Source organism: Rhipicephalus sanguineus, chromosome 3 (assembly GCF_013339695.2).
Source record: "Rhipicephalus sanguineus isolate Rsan-2018 chromosome 3, BIME_Rsan_1.4, whole genome shotgun sequence".
Lineage (NCBI taxonomy): Eukaryota > Metazoa > Arthropoda > Arachnida > Ixodida > Ixodidae > Rhipicephalus > Rhipicephalus sanguineus.
Window position 1 is genome coordinate 147,900,659 of NC_051178.1, and position 14,663 is coordinate 147,915,321.

At 49.0% G+C, this 14,663-nt stretch overlaps 1 protein-coding gene across 1 annotated transcript; it reads left to right on the forward strand.

Moving 5' to 3' along the window:
- Positions 1-1,370: 1,370 nt before the first annotated feature.
- On the forward strand, positions 1,371-9,087 carry LOC119385954 (protein ABHD1). The gene is made up of 5 exons (XM_037653313.1): positions 1,371-1,589; positions 2,433-2,711; positions 4,823-5,089; positions 6,169-6,291; positions 8,488-9,087. The coding sequence occupies exons 1-5, from the start codon at positions 1,371-1,373 to the stop codon at positions 9,001-9,003; spliced, it is 1,404 nt and encodes a 467-aa protein (XP_037509241.1). The 3' UTR covers positions 9,004-9,087.
- The last annotated feature ends 5,576 nt before the right edge of the window (positions 9,088-14,663 follow it).

The window sequence follows — 14,663 nt, forward strand, 5'->3', positions numbered from 1 at the left end:
GAGGCGAAAATGCTTGAGACCCGTGTACTTACATTTAGGTGCACGTTAAAGAACCCTAGGTGGTCGAAATTTCCGGAGCCCTCCGCTACGGCGTCCCTCATAATCATAACATGGTTTTGGGACGTTAAATCTCAAGATTTATTATTATTTAAAGATACCAACTTAGGAACCTAAAATCAAGGCTTCGAGGGACACCCGTCTGGTCGGGAAGAATCATTAAACAAGGCTGCGTAGACTGTGAACAAGGCCCGTTCTGGGTGCCGAAATGTCAATAAATTGTTTTTCCCTCTTGTGGTCGGCGTCCTCGCCTTTTGCTCAACTTAGGAACCTAGATACACATGAGCAAAAAGAATGTTTTGCTGTTAAAAGCAAATACGGGAAACGAAAACGTATGCCATAGCCATGATTATGTGGCCGTGAACATTGTTGGAGAATGATAATGATGACGATGATGATAATCGCGGTCGCAACTGAGCGCTGTAGCAAGTGCAAGTTAGTTAACGTTTAAGATCTTTCAACACCGTATTGACCTACTAAGCCGTTCTACTTAGCGATATTACAGAGCTTGGCAAACGTCGAAACTGTTGCGAATTCATTTTACTGAAAGGCAGGTGTGCAAAGACGAATTCGAGTATGAACGGAAGGGGCAACACATTACTTATATCTGTACTTTCCTATTATTCTATTTCTTCCATTTATGTTTCATTTTTACTTCTTTCATATTTAAAAAGACAAAAGCTAACTTATAATTTAAGAATTTTCTTTTAATACTTCCCGGTTCTTGGTCAATCCCCAGCAAGGGTGTGTGCCACGGTTTCAAGGGACTACTACGGCTTCTACTACAAGTGTACCTTTGTGTACCTCTAGTGTAGCTCTAGTGCAGGGGCCATAGGCAGAGGCGTAGGCAGAAATTTTTTTCAGGGGGGCACCTCCTTGGTCTAAAGTGGGGGCCGGGCAGGCAGATGTGGTCGAGTGCTCTTTATTTCATGGGAAAAAAATTTCGGGGGGTGGGAGGGCTCGGGCCCGGTGTGCCACCCCCTGGCTACGCCACTGCTCTAGTGTACCTCTAGGTTCAGTACGTGCTTGCTGGCCTGCCTTTCAGACCAACTTGCTCTATACATTAAGTAAATCGCTCTTGCGTATACCTTCGCGGCCGGCCTTTGGGCCTCATTGTATGCGGACAGGCTTGCACCACGTGTTCGCGAGTCCAAGTGTAGAAGAGGAAGGAGAGTTCGAAACCATGCTCGCCTCGCGCCTCTGCCGTTCCATCGAGAGACTTCGGGGCCTCGAAGCCGGCGCCCCGACGCCGCCGCCGTCGGCCGCACCGGCCGCGCCAAAATTGCTCTCCGCGAAAACGAAATCGGTCGACCATGCTGTCCACGCTGCAGCTAGTGTGCCTGGTAGCCTTCGCGATGTACCTGCTGTACTACTATACGTGCGTGGCGCGCAAGCCGTGGGTCATCTGCGGCTCAGCAAACATGCGCACCTTCCTGCGCGTCAACTGCGGCTCGCTGGTCGAGGAACCCTTCTGGCCGCCCATCTGGTGCATCGGATCAAACTTCCAGTGCCTCGTCAGCCTCATCGTACAGGTGGGACGCTTTACTCTGCACTCAACTTATCGAGAGGACGCCACAGTGTACGCTGAAGGTGCAGGCAACGACTTTATAGCCGTGTTGTATCAGTGACTTGAGGGAGTGGATCATAATAAACATCAATTTTGTCAGAAAAGCGCGAGCCATTTCAAGATCAGCTTTCAGAGATTCTGACAAGAAATTGTGATGGTTTTTTTTTCAGATGCTTTTATAAAGAAGGGAAGAATCAGTGCTGGAATTATAGGCTCCAGGACACAGTCATGTGCCACACCGCTATGGGGAGCTTCCGATGAAACTTGGCCACCTGGGGTTACCTAACGGGCACCTAAATTTAACTACACGATGGCTTTTGTATTTAACTACACGAGGGCTTTTGTAAGCTCGCTAATCACTTTCTTCTTTCGTTTCGTTCTACATCGGCTCCTCCCTGCCCGGCTCTTTCAGTTGGTTCAAACTCCGGCATTGTCTTCTCGGATTCACGCTACCACAAGTGGTTGATCATAGTTGGAATTGTATTCGGAGCCTCATCTACAGTGCGTAACGTAGGGTATACCACGACGGGTTAAATGAGCAAAATAACGTGCAAATGTGTTACTTTCTCTATATGCAACCCCTTCCCTTCTTCCTTTAATCACTGCAGTGATGCAAGACAAAGAAACATGGTTAATTTGTCCTCTTGTAGCGGACTCATCTGCATGCTTTCGACAAGTACCACAGATTGGACAAGCTGGTGCATCTCGGCATGCTTTTGTCACTGATAAGCAGCGAAGAGCGAAGTTGTGATCTCTCGGAACCTCGGGAAACTGTCTCTATGAAAGTTTCCGGATTTGCTTCATACAGAACTTTCTGCCGCTGCTGCCTCTGCGGCGGCAGATGCTGACGCTTTCGGACGGCGGTACGGTGGCGTTGGACTGGATCAACGAAGAATATCCGCCACCAGTGGTGCTCTTCCTGACGGGCCTGTCCAGCGGCAGCCAGGTGTACTACATGCGCTCGCTGGTGCCCTTGGTGGCGCAGTTGCGTTGCCCCTGCGTGGTGCTCAACAACCGAGGCCAGAACGGACTGCACCTCAACAACTTCAGGCTCGTCTCGGCGCTAAGCACCGGCGACCTCGCCGAGGTAGGACAACAGGCATGGGCGTCCGGAGGGTGTGTGTGGGAGGGGGAGGGGGCAGCCGCCCCCCCCCCTTCCCCTCCATGGAATTTCGAATATTTTAACACGAAAGTGTTTTATGCCGGGGTCCACCACGGCTCCACTGACGCATTTCCGTCATGGATATGACGTTATAAAATATACAGACTAACGTATGGCAAAGAAAAGCTATAAGAAAAAGTTCCGTCATTGGGAGTCGAACTTACGACCTATCGATCGCCAGCGCGCAGCGCGAAACGACTCCGCCACAGACGGCATGTTCTCTTCTATGCCAACGGCGAGCTATTTATGTACACCATTCGCCGGTGGCGGTACTCAGAGATCGGCGGTACAGCGTGTTTTCGTTATCACTAGCGAGACGGCGCGAAGGGCTCGAAGAGCGCGCTTTAAAAGTCGTCCCCCACGCGGATTAGCGCGCGCCTCGACAGGGCGTGGTCGCCCGTGCGGGCGCTTATCTCGTGATCTCGGTGGTTTGTACGTTTTGCGCTCTGCCTACAAGTTTCCGTTGGGAGCACGAAGGTCACCTTGCTCACTGCAGCGGCCGCTTTTGCGAAAGGAGCGCACTGCTCACACAGAAATAAGGTACAACTGTGACAGTTCGCGTTCATCCTGTGTATGTCCGTTCCGCGCGTCCTTTCTGCTTGAGCAGCGCATTGCAAGTTTCCAGCGGCTTGCCGTTCTTCGCGTAACATTACAATTTGATGCTGTAGCATTCATTCCTTCGCGCTTGGGGCGAAAGAATGCACAACAAACGCTCAACTACGTCTGTGAAGACACGTTTCACTTTCGTGTTATACCGATTCCTATGACAGAGGGATCAGCCATGTTTTTCTGTGCAGTGGCAATAAGCGCCACAGCTTGATTAGCACACTCAGGTCCGCATATCCCTGTGAAACGGCCTTCAGGATTGCGAGCCAACTTTGAAAGTTACACACTATTAACTAATCGTGCCGGTCATGCCACGGCAGTGATAGAGCGGCTGTCTGCCCTCTCCCCACCCTTCCCTCTCCTGCGGATGCTCGTGAAGCGTAGCAAAAGTGTAAAATGCTCAGATCAGTACCCCGTGTAGAACGATATACCGCCCATAGCGAACTACGGTGTGATATGTGTACCCTTGTTGTAACTACCAAAGCAGTCAATCAACTTCGGGTCTTATGCCCTGTGATCTAAGAAACAGGTGGTCATTACAAGTCACTGACAAACGCAAAACAGGGCAACCGTTTCAGCACATGCACAGATCCTAAAACCTAGAGTTTTGTATTGTTTTGCAGATCCTTTTACTTGCCCAGCCCGTGTTCCGATTTCAACGGCTGGGTTATTGGCTTGATTAAAGTAGTTCGAACTTGCTGAAAGTGTGCTTTGGGAGACTACAGAAACCAAAACGAAGCTTCGGACGGGTTAGTGTTTCGTCACTTTAGCTTGCCTCTATATCTTAAACCTGTCACCTTTTAGACCGCTGCGTTAGCTCAGTAGACAGAGCTAGAGCGCTGCGCTGCTGATATAACGGTCTCAATACCGCTCCCGTCACGGCTGCAGCCCGGTGAGCCTTGCCTCATAATAAGATCCTCCTTCCCGAATAGGGAGTTTCCAAGCTGCATGTTTTTAATCGATAGTATATGGCTGAGTATAGCATGTTGGCGTACAATGCAAGAACGCTGCCATGGTAGTAGCCAGCATTTTATTAGGGGTGACCATTCTGTATGTGCGTGTTCGTATTTATTCGCGCACATATACACACATGAAAACTGAACCTTTCGGGGAGGGGACGCGTGAAAGTCCCAGTACCCTCTGACTACGCCTATGAACGCTTCATAATGCTACTGCGAAATGAGCGTATACATGGCGACAGGCCCGTAGCCAGGAATTTGTTTTCAGGGGGGGGGGGGGGCACTTGCTGAAAACCTTGACTTTTTGAGAAAAACACTTATTTTTATTATTTATTTCTGATAAAAACACGTACTTCACCAAAATTTCGGGGGTGGGGGTAGCCCCCCCCCCCCCCCCCCTGGCTACGGGCCTGCATGGCGTCATGAATTGGCGCTCTGATGGTAATGGTGTCATTGGTGTGCATATCGCAGGTGGTGGCGGCGGTGCGGCGGCGCTTCCCGGGAAGCGTGGTGGTGGCTGTGGGCTACTCGATGGGCGGCATGCTGCTCAGCCACTACCTTCTGCAGACGGGCGACGCGTCGCAGATCGACGCCGGCCTGTCCGTATCGGCGCCTTTCTATTTGCCCACCAGCTACGACAACCTGATGAGCTGGTCATCGAACTTCCTCATCAACTTGTACCTCACCAACTGCCTCATGACGCTCATCAGGCGGAACGTCCACGTCATGGGCGCAACCGTAACACTGTTTTTTTATTTATTAAGGCGAAAGCCTTAGAGGCCTCTTCAAACGCGATAATTGACCGTCGGCCAGGGCGGCGTCAACACGAGTGTATGAGTGATGCAAAGAAATTATCATCGCGTGATGACATCACCTCGTGACGTTATCATGACGTCACAGATCGCCCAAATTTGTGACGTCATCATGATGTCACTGTGACGGCACATGATGGTGTCATCACATAACGTCGTCGCTTGGTCGAAGGTGTGCCGATCACGGAGGCAGGGCAAAGCCAAGTGAGGTGCAGAAAGCTTGGAATGCCTCCGATCCTAGAGGCAGTGCTAAACCATGCTAGGTGCAGAAAGCTTTCACAGGGGGCCGTCGTGGGAGGATCAATACAGCGATTGAGAAGAAAAAGATGGCTTTCGCCTTCCAGTCGTCTTGGAGGGACCCTGTGAGTTTTATCATTGGCGAATGGCAGCTATTAGAAAAGGGACGCCCAATGAAAAGGCATTCATATAAACGACACAGGACTGTGATGATTGATGCACCAATGGCGCAAGGTACCACTTTTGACAAAGCCCGAAACACGTGTTAATAGTGAATTGGCAGTGGTAATTGAAATTTGAGTGTATATGGTTGTAAAAAGGCCTAAAGTCAGTCTCTGTATATGTGTGAAATGTCAATAGGCTTTAGGTATTTCATTGTGAATATACCTATCATTGGCGCATCAGGAGGGGAGTGGGTTGGGCGGGGGGGGGGTCTCATACTCTCCCCCCAAAAAAAAAATTTTCAATTTTGCATGTGTATATGTACACGCACACATACAAACGCACGCACGAACATACATTAAGTCTGGTTGAACCCCCCACCCCCGAAAAAAGTATCTGGCTACGCCCCTGAATATACTGCACACGGCACCGCAATGACATCAGAGCACATGTATTCTTCAGTGTGTGTGTGGGGGGGGGGGGGGGGGGGGGGGGAGGGGGGGGGAAGGAAACATTGGCCTGTTCGATCTTTTCACTCCGCTACTTTTAACGAATCGCGAGCGTTAGAATGTCAGTGGCACGTTGAAGATTTAATAATGTGTGCAGGATTTGATCGACGTGAACCAGCTGCAACGGTGCCGCACACTCTACGACTTCGACAACCGCTACACTGCACCGGTGTTTGGGTTCCGGAACGCCATGGATTTCTACGAGTACGCCAGCCTCAACGTGAGTCTATAAACTCGCTTTACAAGCTGTATGCGTGGCTGCACCCGCAGTCACTAACATCGGAAGTCCATCGATTCACTATAATACAAACAGCAGAGATTGTAAAATTACTCAAAAAAAAGTAATAGAATTAATTACAAATTAGTTTTCCAAAATTATTTCAAAATTTAATAAAATTACGTTACAGATTGCAGCTGGCCGGAAGTAATGACACTGCGTTGTTATTACTTTTGAGAAGCAATGAAATTATTTTAAGGAACGCTTATCATTCATGCACAATTCATGTACTGTCGGCCGCAAAAGTTTGCGGGATGTGCAGCGCGTGGCGGAGCGACGGAAAATTGCATTGCTGCGTCACCTACCGTGATGCGGCGGGTGTTGAGGCTATCGGCCTCGGCGATTAGCGACGGCGCGTTTAGCCAACGTGCCGTTGCCGGATCTAATCGCGGAGGCTGCGGCCGATAGCCTCAACACCCGCCGCATCACGGTAGATGACGCAGCAATGCAGTTTTCCGTCGCTCCGCCACGCGCTGCACATCCCGCAAACTTTTGCGGCCGACAGTACACTTTATTTACAGAGCGTGTACATAGAAATCTGAGAGAGCTTTGTTCAACGTCCCGTGCTTGAGGTTTAGCACCTTTTTTTGTCAATTTTTATGCCATAATGGAAGCAAGCATGCTATATATCAGAGTAATTTTCGTGAAATAGTTCGCTTCAAGCAATTAATTACATTACTAAATCACCAGCCCACAAAATTAAAATTACAGCAAGGTTATTTAATTACTGTTATTCACTGCGGCCAAGTCTGACACATAGGCTTGGCAGCGGCGGCCGTATTCCCATGCCAAAATGGGAAAGCATTCGCTTACGTATTAATTTTGAGTGACGCGAGTAAATACATGCGATCGAAACTTACTCATTTTTTTTTCACCATAACGGCAGCTATTTTACCCCAGCGTTGCTTTTAATCTATCAGGCGATCGGTCAGTGAATTTGCTGCGATTATTCCGTCCAGCTGATCCAACCGCCTTCTTAGCGATTACCATGCGTGAGAAGTTTCACTGGTCATGTCGACGTCACCGCTGGGTGACGTCGACATGACCACAGACGTTCAAGGCCTCGCTTGCACAGATGCGCGTGTAGTAAAACGAAACTAAGGGCTCGGAACAACGTAACGCATGTTTATACAGTATGTAAGCAGCGTCCTTCTTGCAAGACAATCTGGGGCCGGGTTCCGTGCTATTTCATGAGTCTCGTCTTCATTCGCACTGCTGTAAAGCCACATCGAGTGACGAAATGAGAAATTCGTGACGGGGTGTCGTTGGAGCCGACGTTCGACGTCGAGTCCGCCGACGTTTCGAGAAGTCCGCGTGTCGAAACGTCGGCTCCGGCAACATCCCGTGTTCACGAATGTTTCATGCGTTCAAGCTTCCGTCGTCCCCTGAACATCCGCTTTTTTTTTTCTTTTTTGGATTTCCACTTCTCGTGACGAACGATAAGGATGCATAACAAAATTTGAACATATGTAATCACGAAATGCACCTCGGTCTTGTGGCGAACATGACAACCGGCTTAGCATGGTGATTTATTTTGAGGGCGATAGCGAAGGGCAAGAAGACGACAAGGAAGCAGCGCCCTCCTGCTTCTTCCCCCCTTTTCTCTTGAGTGCTCTAGACGAGTATCCCATTGCGGTGTATTTTATTATCACATAATGGTTATGGCACGTGAAACCGGAGAGGCTTTTTTTTTTGTTTAGTAGTAGTAGTGGTGGTGGTGGTGGTGGTGGAGGACGTTGCGCGGGTCACGTGACCAGAGGGGAAGTGGATAAAGCAATAAATCAAACGAGATGATGATGGTCGAAATGTACTAAAAAAATAAAAAAAATAATAAAACGATGATGCTCGAAATAATAATAATAACAATAATAATAATAATAATAATAATAATAATAATAATAATAATAATAATAATAATAATAATAATAACGGTGGTGGTGGCCGAAATGTGTAAGCGCACGTATTTCAAATCTAGCCGCGCATTTACGACATCACGTGATCTCGCTAGCCAATCACATACACTCGCGCGCTGACAGCTTCGCTGTCCGGCGGTCTTCACGACGTGGAACTGGCTGAAATTTTTTTTTTTTCATTTTTCACTTTACCTCTTTGACTGTGCTGATGTTTTCACGCGTGCAGGGCAAGCTGTCGACAGTGCGGCGACCGTTGCTCTACCTGCTGGCGGCCGACGACGCCTTCGGCTCACTCGAGACGCTGCCGGTGGCCGAAATCGAGCGGTCTCCCTGGCTGAGCGCGGTCGTCACTCCTCGGGGCGGCCATCTAGGATTCGTCGACGGCTGGCTCTGGCCCAAGATGCCCTTCTACGGAGAGCGCTTCGCGGCTGCCTACGTGCGTGGCCTGCTGGCACTCGCCAGGGGACCACTGGGCCCAAAGGCGCTACACTCGCTCGTGCACAGAAGCACTGATTCGCTATCGCCGTACCAGCCGGCCGTAGAAAAGCTGACGGCCAGCTACACCATGTCGCGACCGGAGGACCGAGAAGTCGCTACGGCAGAGAAGCCGTCCCGCGAGAACAAACGGAACCAAGATATTATACGAGCAATGGTGACCACGCATACGCCACCAGGAGCGGTCAAGCACTCGACTGCGGCTCCTGCTCGAACCGGACATGGCGCCTGCGCTGCAGCATATTGAGTGCGGAAGAGACAGGTCCGAGGGAATTCGCTCGATTGATTCGAATATATCGCGCTCGTGGAGAAATTAAACCGAAATTTGGTATCGGCGCAGCATTGCAAGTGTTTGGTGCAAGATATTTTCGTCGTGACCTGCGTTTAACAACGGATAAGCGATGATACATGTACTAGCTGTCGCTTAGGTTACCCGAACGACGCATATGTAGTTCCATGACATTAATTATATGTCTTGCTGTGTTTTTTTTTTTCTATAGCACTGGAGCGACTGCTCATGAAAACGGCGTTATATATCTCGCAAAATTACCTATTTACCAGGCTTGTCGAGGTGTCTCGATACCAGCAAATAAAATCGAGATATCACCACTATATAATCATAATGTCATGTGCGCGGCAAAATGCGCGCACTGGCACACACAAAGTGCACGAAACAAAATGAAGGCTGCAAATTCAGCAAATACTTAGCTGTCGTGTTGCGTGTGTCTGAAGAGCGCGAGGACATATCGTGGCGCCACCATGCGGAGGCATCCCTGTGACGTGCAAGGTTGGATTGTTCCGCCAGCCCTCTCCCGCACAGCCCGCAGCCGCTTTCGAGTCTCCTTTTTAAATGCGAAGCATTTCTTGGCGAATCCAAGGCACTTTGAGTGTTTCTGTCTACGTATCTATCTAGCCGTCTACGTCTCGGTGCTCTCGTGAACGCCTCCTTAACTTGGTGTAGACCAAAATTGACATGGGAGGGTAAATATGATTTGAAGAACATGACTGTCTGGTCATGCATGAATAACGTGAAAATCCTGTCGCGTACGTCGTCAAACCCTTCCCTCCAGACACCTGTGGCACATACCCGTTTACCAAGGGCGGCGATGTACGGGTATGCGCCACAGGTGATGGAAAGTTTATATCCACGCAACGCAGGAACGGCGAGAACAGACATTGGTAATTTAAATGCGAGAGCATTAAGAAAAACCGACATCGGCAGCGCTGACCCGACGAATAATAAGAATTATGATCCCAGCAGGAACCAAACCCAAGCATTCTGAGAGGCAATCAGGCATTCTACCAGAGAGCTATCCCAGGTCTAGAAACTGCTTTGGAAAAACACCCCATGCAGGCGTAATGTCGGTGCAACGTCAGTTGTGGTTCTGGTGCTTGCTATAATTTTATCACAAAGCAATAAGCACTATATATGTACTCCTACAATACAGGTGTCATGTCAGGTTAACGTCTGTGGTTCCTGCGTTGGCTCCGCTTTTATAGAAGTCTAATAAACATTACATTTGTATTACTATGATTCAGCAAGGAATTCAAGCTTTGCCTGACCCCGCAGGAATACGTTAACAAAATTTACGTATGATATTCACATTATTCCACCGTAAAGCGCACTTCGTTTCGATAATACTGACGTATGTGCTCTGACGTGAGTGCGGAGGTTAGGTTACAAAATCAGTGAAATACTGCGGCGGCTTCGTCACTGACTACGAAATGCTAAATAACTGCTCCGGAAAAATATTACGCTCCTCATAATGCCTTAGACAACGCCCTGACTGCCGACGTCGTGTGCTGCGACCGCCTGTATGGAAGCCACGAAGGCCGAGCGCGCTGCTTTCGTATAAGGTAATGAACCATTTTGTGACGAATTGAAGCACCAAATGGGCTTTAGCGCGTGCTTGTGGCAAATACACATATTTTTGCTCCAAGAAATGCGTGCAATCGCGTGCAGCTTCATTCATTGTAAAGGTTTGCGTCTAAAAACTGGCTGTGGTTGACACGACAAGCATGCGCAAATTTACATTCCTGTTTAGCACACACATCTCTATGAGGCACGACGCAAGCGGATTCTCCGTTTTGTGGGAAGCAACGAAGCATGCTTAGAGCTGCATGCAGCCGCAACCTTTCTACTGACATAATTGGAGGCAAACGCAAGAGAGCCATACGCATGCGCGTGGCTCATTCGGAGTTGTAGCTAGATAACATTTGACATGAGCCCAAGTTTCTCTGCGGCTCGATCTTAATATTACCTGTTCCCCCTTACTGCGCAAATTTTCTACGGTCGTCACAGGGTGCACTTTCGATCGCCATCTAGCCACATTATACATAGGGATGAAAATTTTCGATGGTTGACTCAGTTCTCCAGCTCAAAAGGGCCAATCGCGAACGAAAAATACGGTACCGATCAAGCTCGACTGCGACAGCAAATGCATCGTGTGCCAGCCGGTCGTATTACTTTGTGCACTTGAATGAGCATGCTGCAAGGTGTGGCTTACCGTGGTCTAAATGGCAATATTAAGTTTCAGGGAAAATACCAGCGTCAGTGCGTGGAGGTTACGTCGGCGAGACAGGTAACTTTCAGCAAAGACTCAAGCAGCACATACATGATGTAAGAAAGAAGGTTTCATCGAATGCGCAGGCCGAGCACGTAGAATCAACTGTATATACTGTGTTGTCAGTCAGCGCTTGTTTGTGTACGTGTCTCTCAGTCCTTAGTCCGGGTCGCGCTGCCCTCAGGGCCTCAGCAAATTATGTTTAACTACCAACTCGCCCAACTTGCCGTTTTATAAAGGAAAGGGAAAAAAAAGACTTCTCCGCATAGGCGTGCGCAGGGTTCCCCTTCAGGGGGGGGGGGTGCGAAGGTTCGTCGCAGCACCCCCCCCCCCCCCCCCGAGGCGAAGCGCCCCCCACCCTATTATGTCAATGTGTGGGGCTGACTTTGTTCCCCCCTGTTAGGCGAATATGGGGGGCGGCCGCCCCCCCCCCCCCCCCCCCCCCCCCTGTGCGCACGCCTATGCTTCTCGGCTTTATCTTGAACCTCTAACAATTCAGAGAACGGCGCACACGCTTAAACGTATGACGGCAGCTTCCCACACCTCTACGCATGTTGCTACGTCGTATTAACGCGATAGCGCTAAAGAGCTTGTTTCGCAGAAATTCTCGCGTCGGCATCGGGGTCGGTGACGGCGTCGTTGGTTGTGAGCGAAAAATCATCTTGTCCGTGACCGAAAAATCGCGAAAGATGCAAATAAAATAAATAGGAAATCTTCGGGTTCGAGTGAGAATCGAACCCGGGCCGTCTGCTTAGCAAGCAGGTGTTCTACCACATAGCCACAATATTGCTTTTTTTTTCATGGTATTTGTTGTGTCAGTGCGCGTGCGTCAGTGCGTGCGTGTGAGTGCAGCGCAGTGCGGGTGAAAGTGCGCGTGCGTGTGACTGGACAGACGTCATCACTATCGCGATTACTGCCCTTATAAAAGGCAGCCAACTTATGTTCCCGGTCACTCTTTCTGTTGACCTGTTTCTGTTAATAAACCCTTGTTACTGTGCAAGGAAAGGTGTTGCGTCATGTCTGCTGAGGTCACAACAGTATTTATTACAAATGTGCGTAATTAGCATACATATACCGAACAAAATACTCAAGGCAGCCTCTACCAGCGCACAACAAGCGTTACACAGAAAGAAGTATAAAATAATCCTGTGTCCTAAAACCATTACATTTCATGTAGAGTGGATACCAGTCTGGTTGAAACTAATTGTTGATAAAAGTCTTTTAGCTGAAGAGCCATTTGCATGAAGTGCAACCGCGATAAGGTTCCGCGTGCCTGTCTAGCATGCAAGTTTTCCATAAACTGTGCATACCCATTGAAAGAGCATGTCAACAGGCACTTTTGTGTGGCACGAGGTAAAGTGCTATAAGAGTTTAAATAAAGTTGTTTTTTAAAAGTCCTTTGCAGAACTTCCCAAAAGGGTATAGCGTCTTTACAGCTGATGAAGCAATGTTCTATATCTATAGTTTCCGGAACTTCACGGAGGCGACAATTAACTGAAGACACGAAGATGACGTACGCGCGCCTTGCAGGACCTCAATAAAGTTTTGCAACCAACCAACCAACCAACGAAGATGCCTTTGCTGCCTAACCAGGTCTTTACAGGCAGCATATGTGTATGCACTATGTAGAAGAATGTCTTGGATATTGGTGAAATAGGCATTTTCTTCAACATATAGTGAGCGGTACAAAGGTGCAGGAAATAACATCTAATATGGCATTATCATAGGCGTGCGCAGGGTTCCCCATCAGGGGGGAGGGGGGCGAAGGTTCATCGCCCCCCCCCCCTACTGAGTCAATGTACGAGGCAGATTTATCGCCCCCCCCCTCTTAGATGACTAGGGGGGTCAATGTATGGGGCAGATTTTGCACCCCCTCTTAAGTGACAAGGGGGGGGGGGGGCGCCCCCCTCCCCCCCACCCCCCGTGCGCACGCTATGGGCATTACACAGATCTTTCCTTGAACTAGAGAATAAATAATGCGTTTTTGACAGTCAGATTCTCTGATGACTAATTCATACAATTCACACATGAATCTTTGCAAATATGGAGGCGAGGCACAATTAGCAGACACCACTGAACTTGGTAAAACATCTACGAGATTCACTTGCAAAAATGTTCGAAGCAGCGGATGAGCACAGTACCGAAAATAGAAAAACCGAGACACCAGTTGTCTAATAAAGAGGTGCACCAACCCAAGACCACCTGCACAAACTGGTCTAAAAACATTGCCATGCCTCATCGACTCATAACTTCAAATAAAAGTAGCAAATATCCGGTGAAACTTCCGAACGTAAGCCCTGGAACAATGTAACATTCTCCGTAGAGCTACGATAATTGTTTGAAACTGATTCAGAAAATAACACTATATGAATGTTATGTAGTGAAACGAGTCTCCTTAGCGCATGTAATATTGCGTGGCAGAAGCGTAGAATAGCACCAGGCGTCAAAACACGTGCGCTCAGACATATTTATCATCATCAGTAAACAAAGTGAACACCTGCGATTCGCGTGTTGCCTTACGGACGCGTAGTGGGCCCTTCGCTGAGTCGCAAAAGGAAGAATTGTGGCGTAGTGGGCACTTAACAACTGTACGTGCAGTAGATATTCCAGGAGAGTTTGAGACGGCCAATGTTACGCGCACAGACGTTCGTTTCCTTGCGGCACCGCGGAGGCATGCACCGAGAATCGAAGCGAGGCTAGCAATTGAGAAGGCTACGCGCACGGCCGGGGCGCAACGTAATATGCATTACGTACGCTGTCGCGTTCTACTCTTGAAGGCGAATAAGCTCAAGCGTCCTCCAAGTTTGTTTGTTTTTTAACATACACAACCGGACCGTCTGTGTATTCATTTTTCGTTGTGAACAAGGCTCCCATGCGAAAGCTGAAACGTCTGAAACAGGGGCGTAGCCAGAAATTTTTTTTCGGGGGGGGGGGGGGGTCAACCATACTTTATGTACGTTCGTGCGTGCGTTTGTGTGTGTGCGTGTATATACACACATGCAAAATTGAAAAATTTCGGGGGAGGGGGGGTTTGAACCCCCCCCCCCCTTGGCTACGCCCCTGGTCTGAAACATTCGGCATTCGGGGTCGGTGTCCATTTTAGCCATGGACTTGAAATAACAATAAAAGAAAGACAGGTGACAGCGGCATCGCGCTCTTGCAAAGCAGGGAGGGGTAAAAGTGAAAGCTCACGCCTGGGTCCTTCGCGTACGTAGCGTACTGTGGCACGGAGCAGAAAAGTACCCTGCCGCCGATAACTTTTACTGTCCTTTTCCGCATTGTGTAGCCTCTAGGGGTCCGAACACATGAAGTGAGAGCAAAACAAAGCTCTTCAAAAGGGAAA

Bases quoted from the DNA above. Each gene is read 5' to 3' on its own strand.
- LOC119385954 (XM_037653313.1), top strand. From the start codon at position 1,371: ATGCTGTCCACGCTGCAGCTAGTGTGCCTGGTAGCCTTCGCGATGTAC. The intron at 1,590-2,432 runs GTGGGACGCTTT...TGCTTCATACAG, and splicing joins TCGTCAGCCTCATCGTACAG to AACTTTCTGCCGCTGCTGCC. The intron at 5,090-6,168 runs GTAACACTGTTT...TAATGTGTGCAG, and splicing joins TCCACGTCATGGGCGCAACC to GATTTGATCGACGTGAACCA.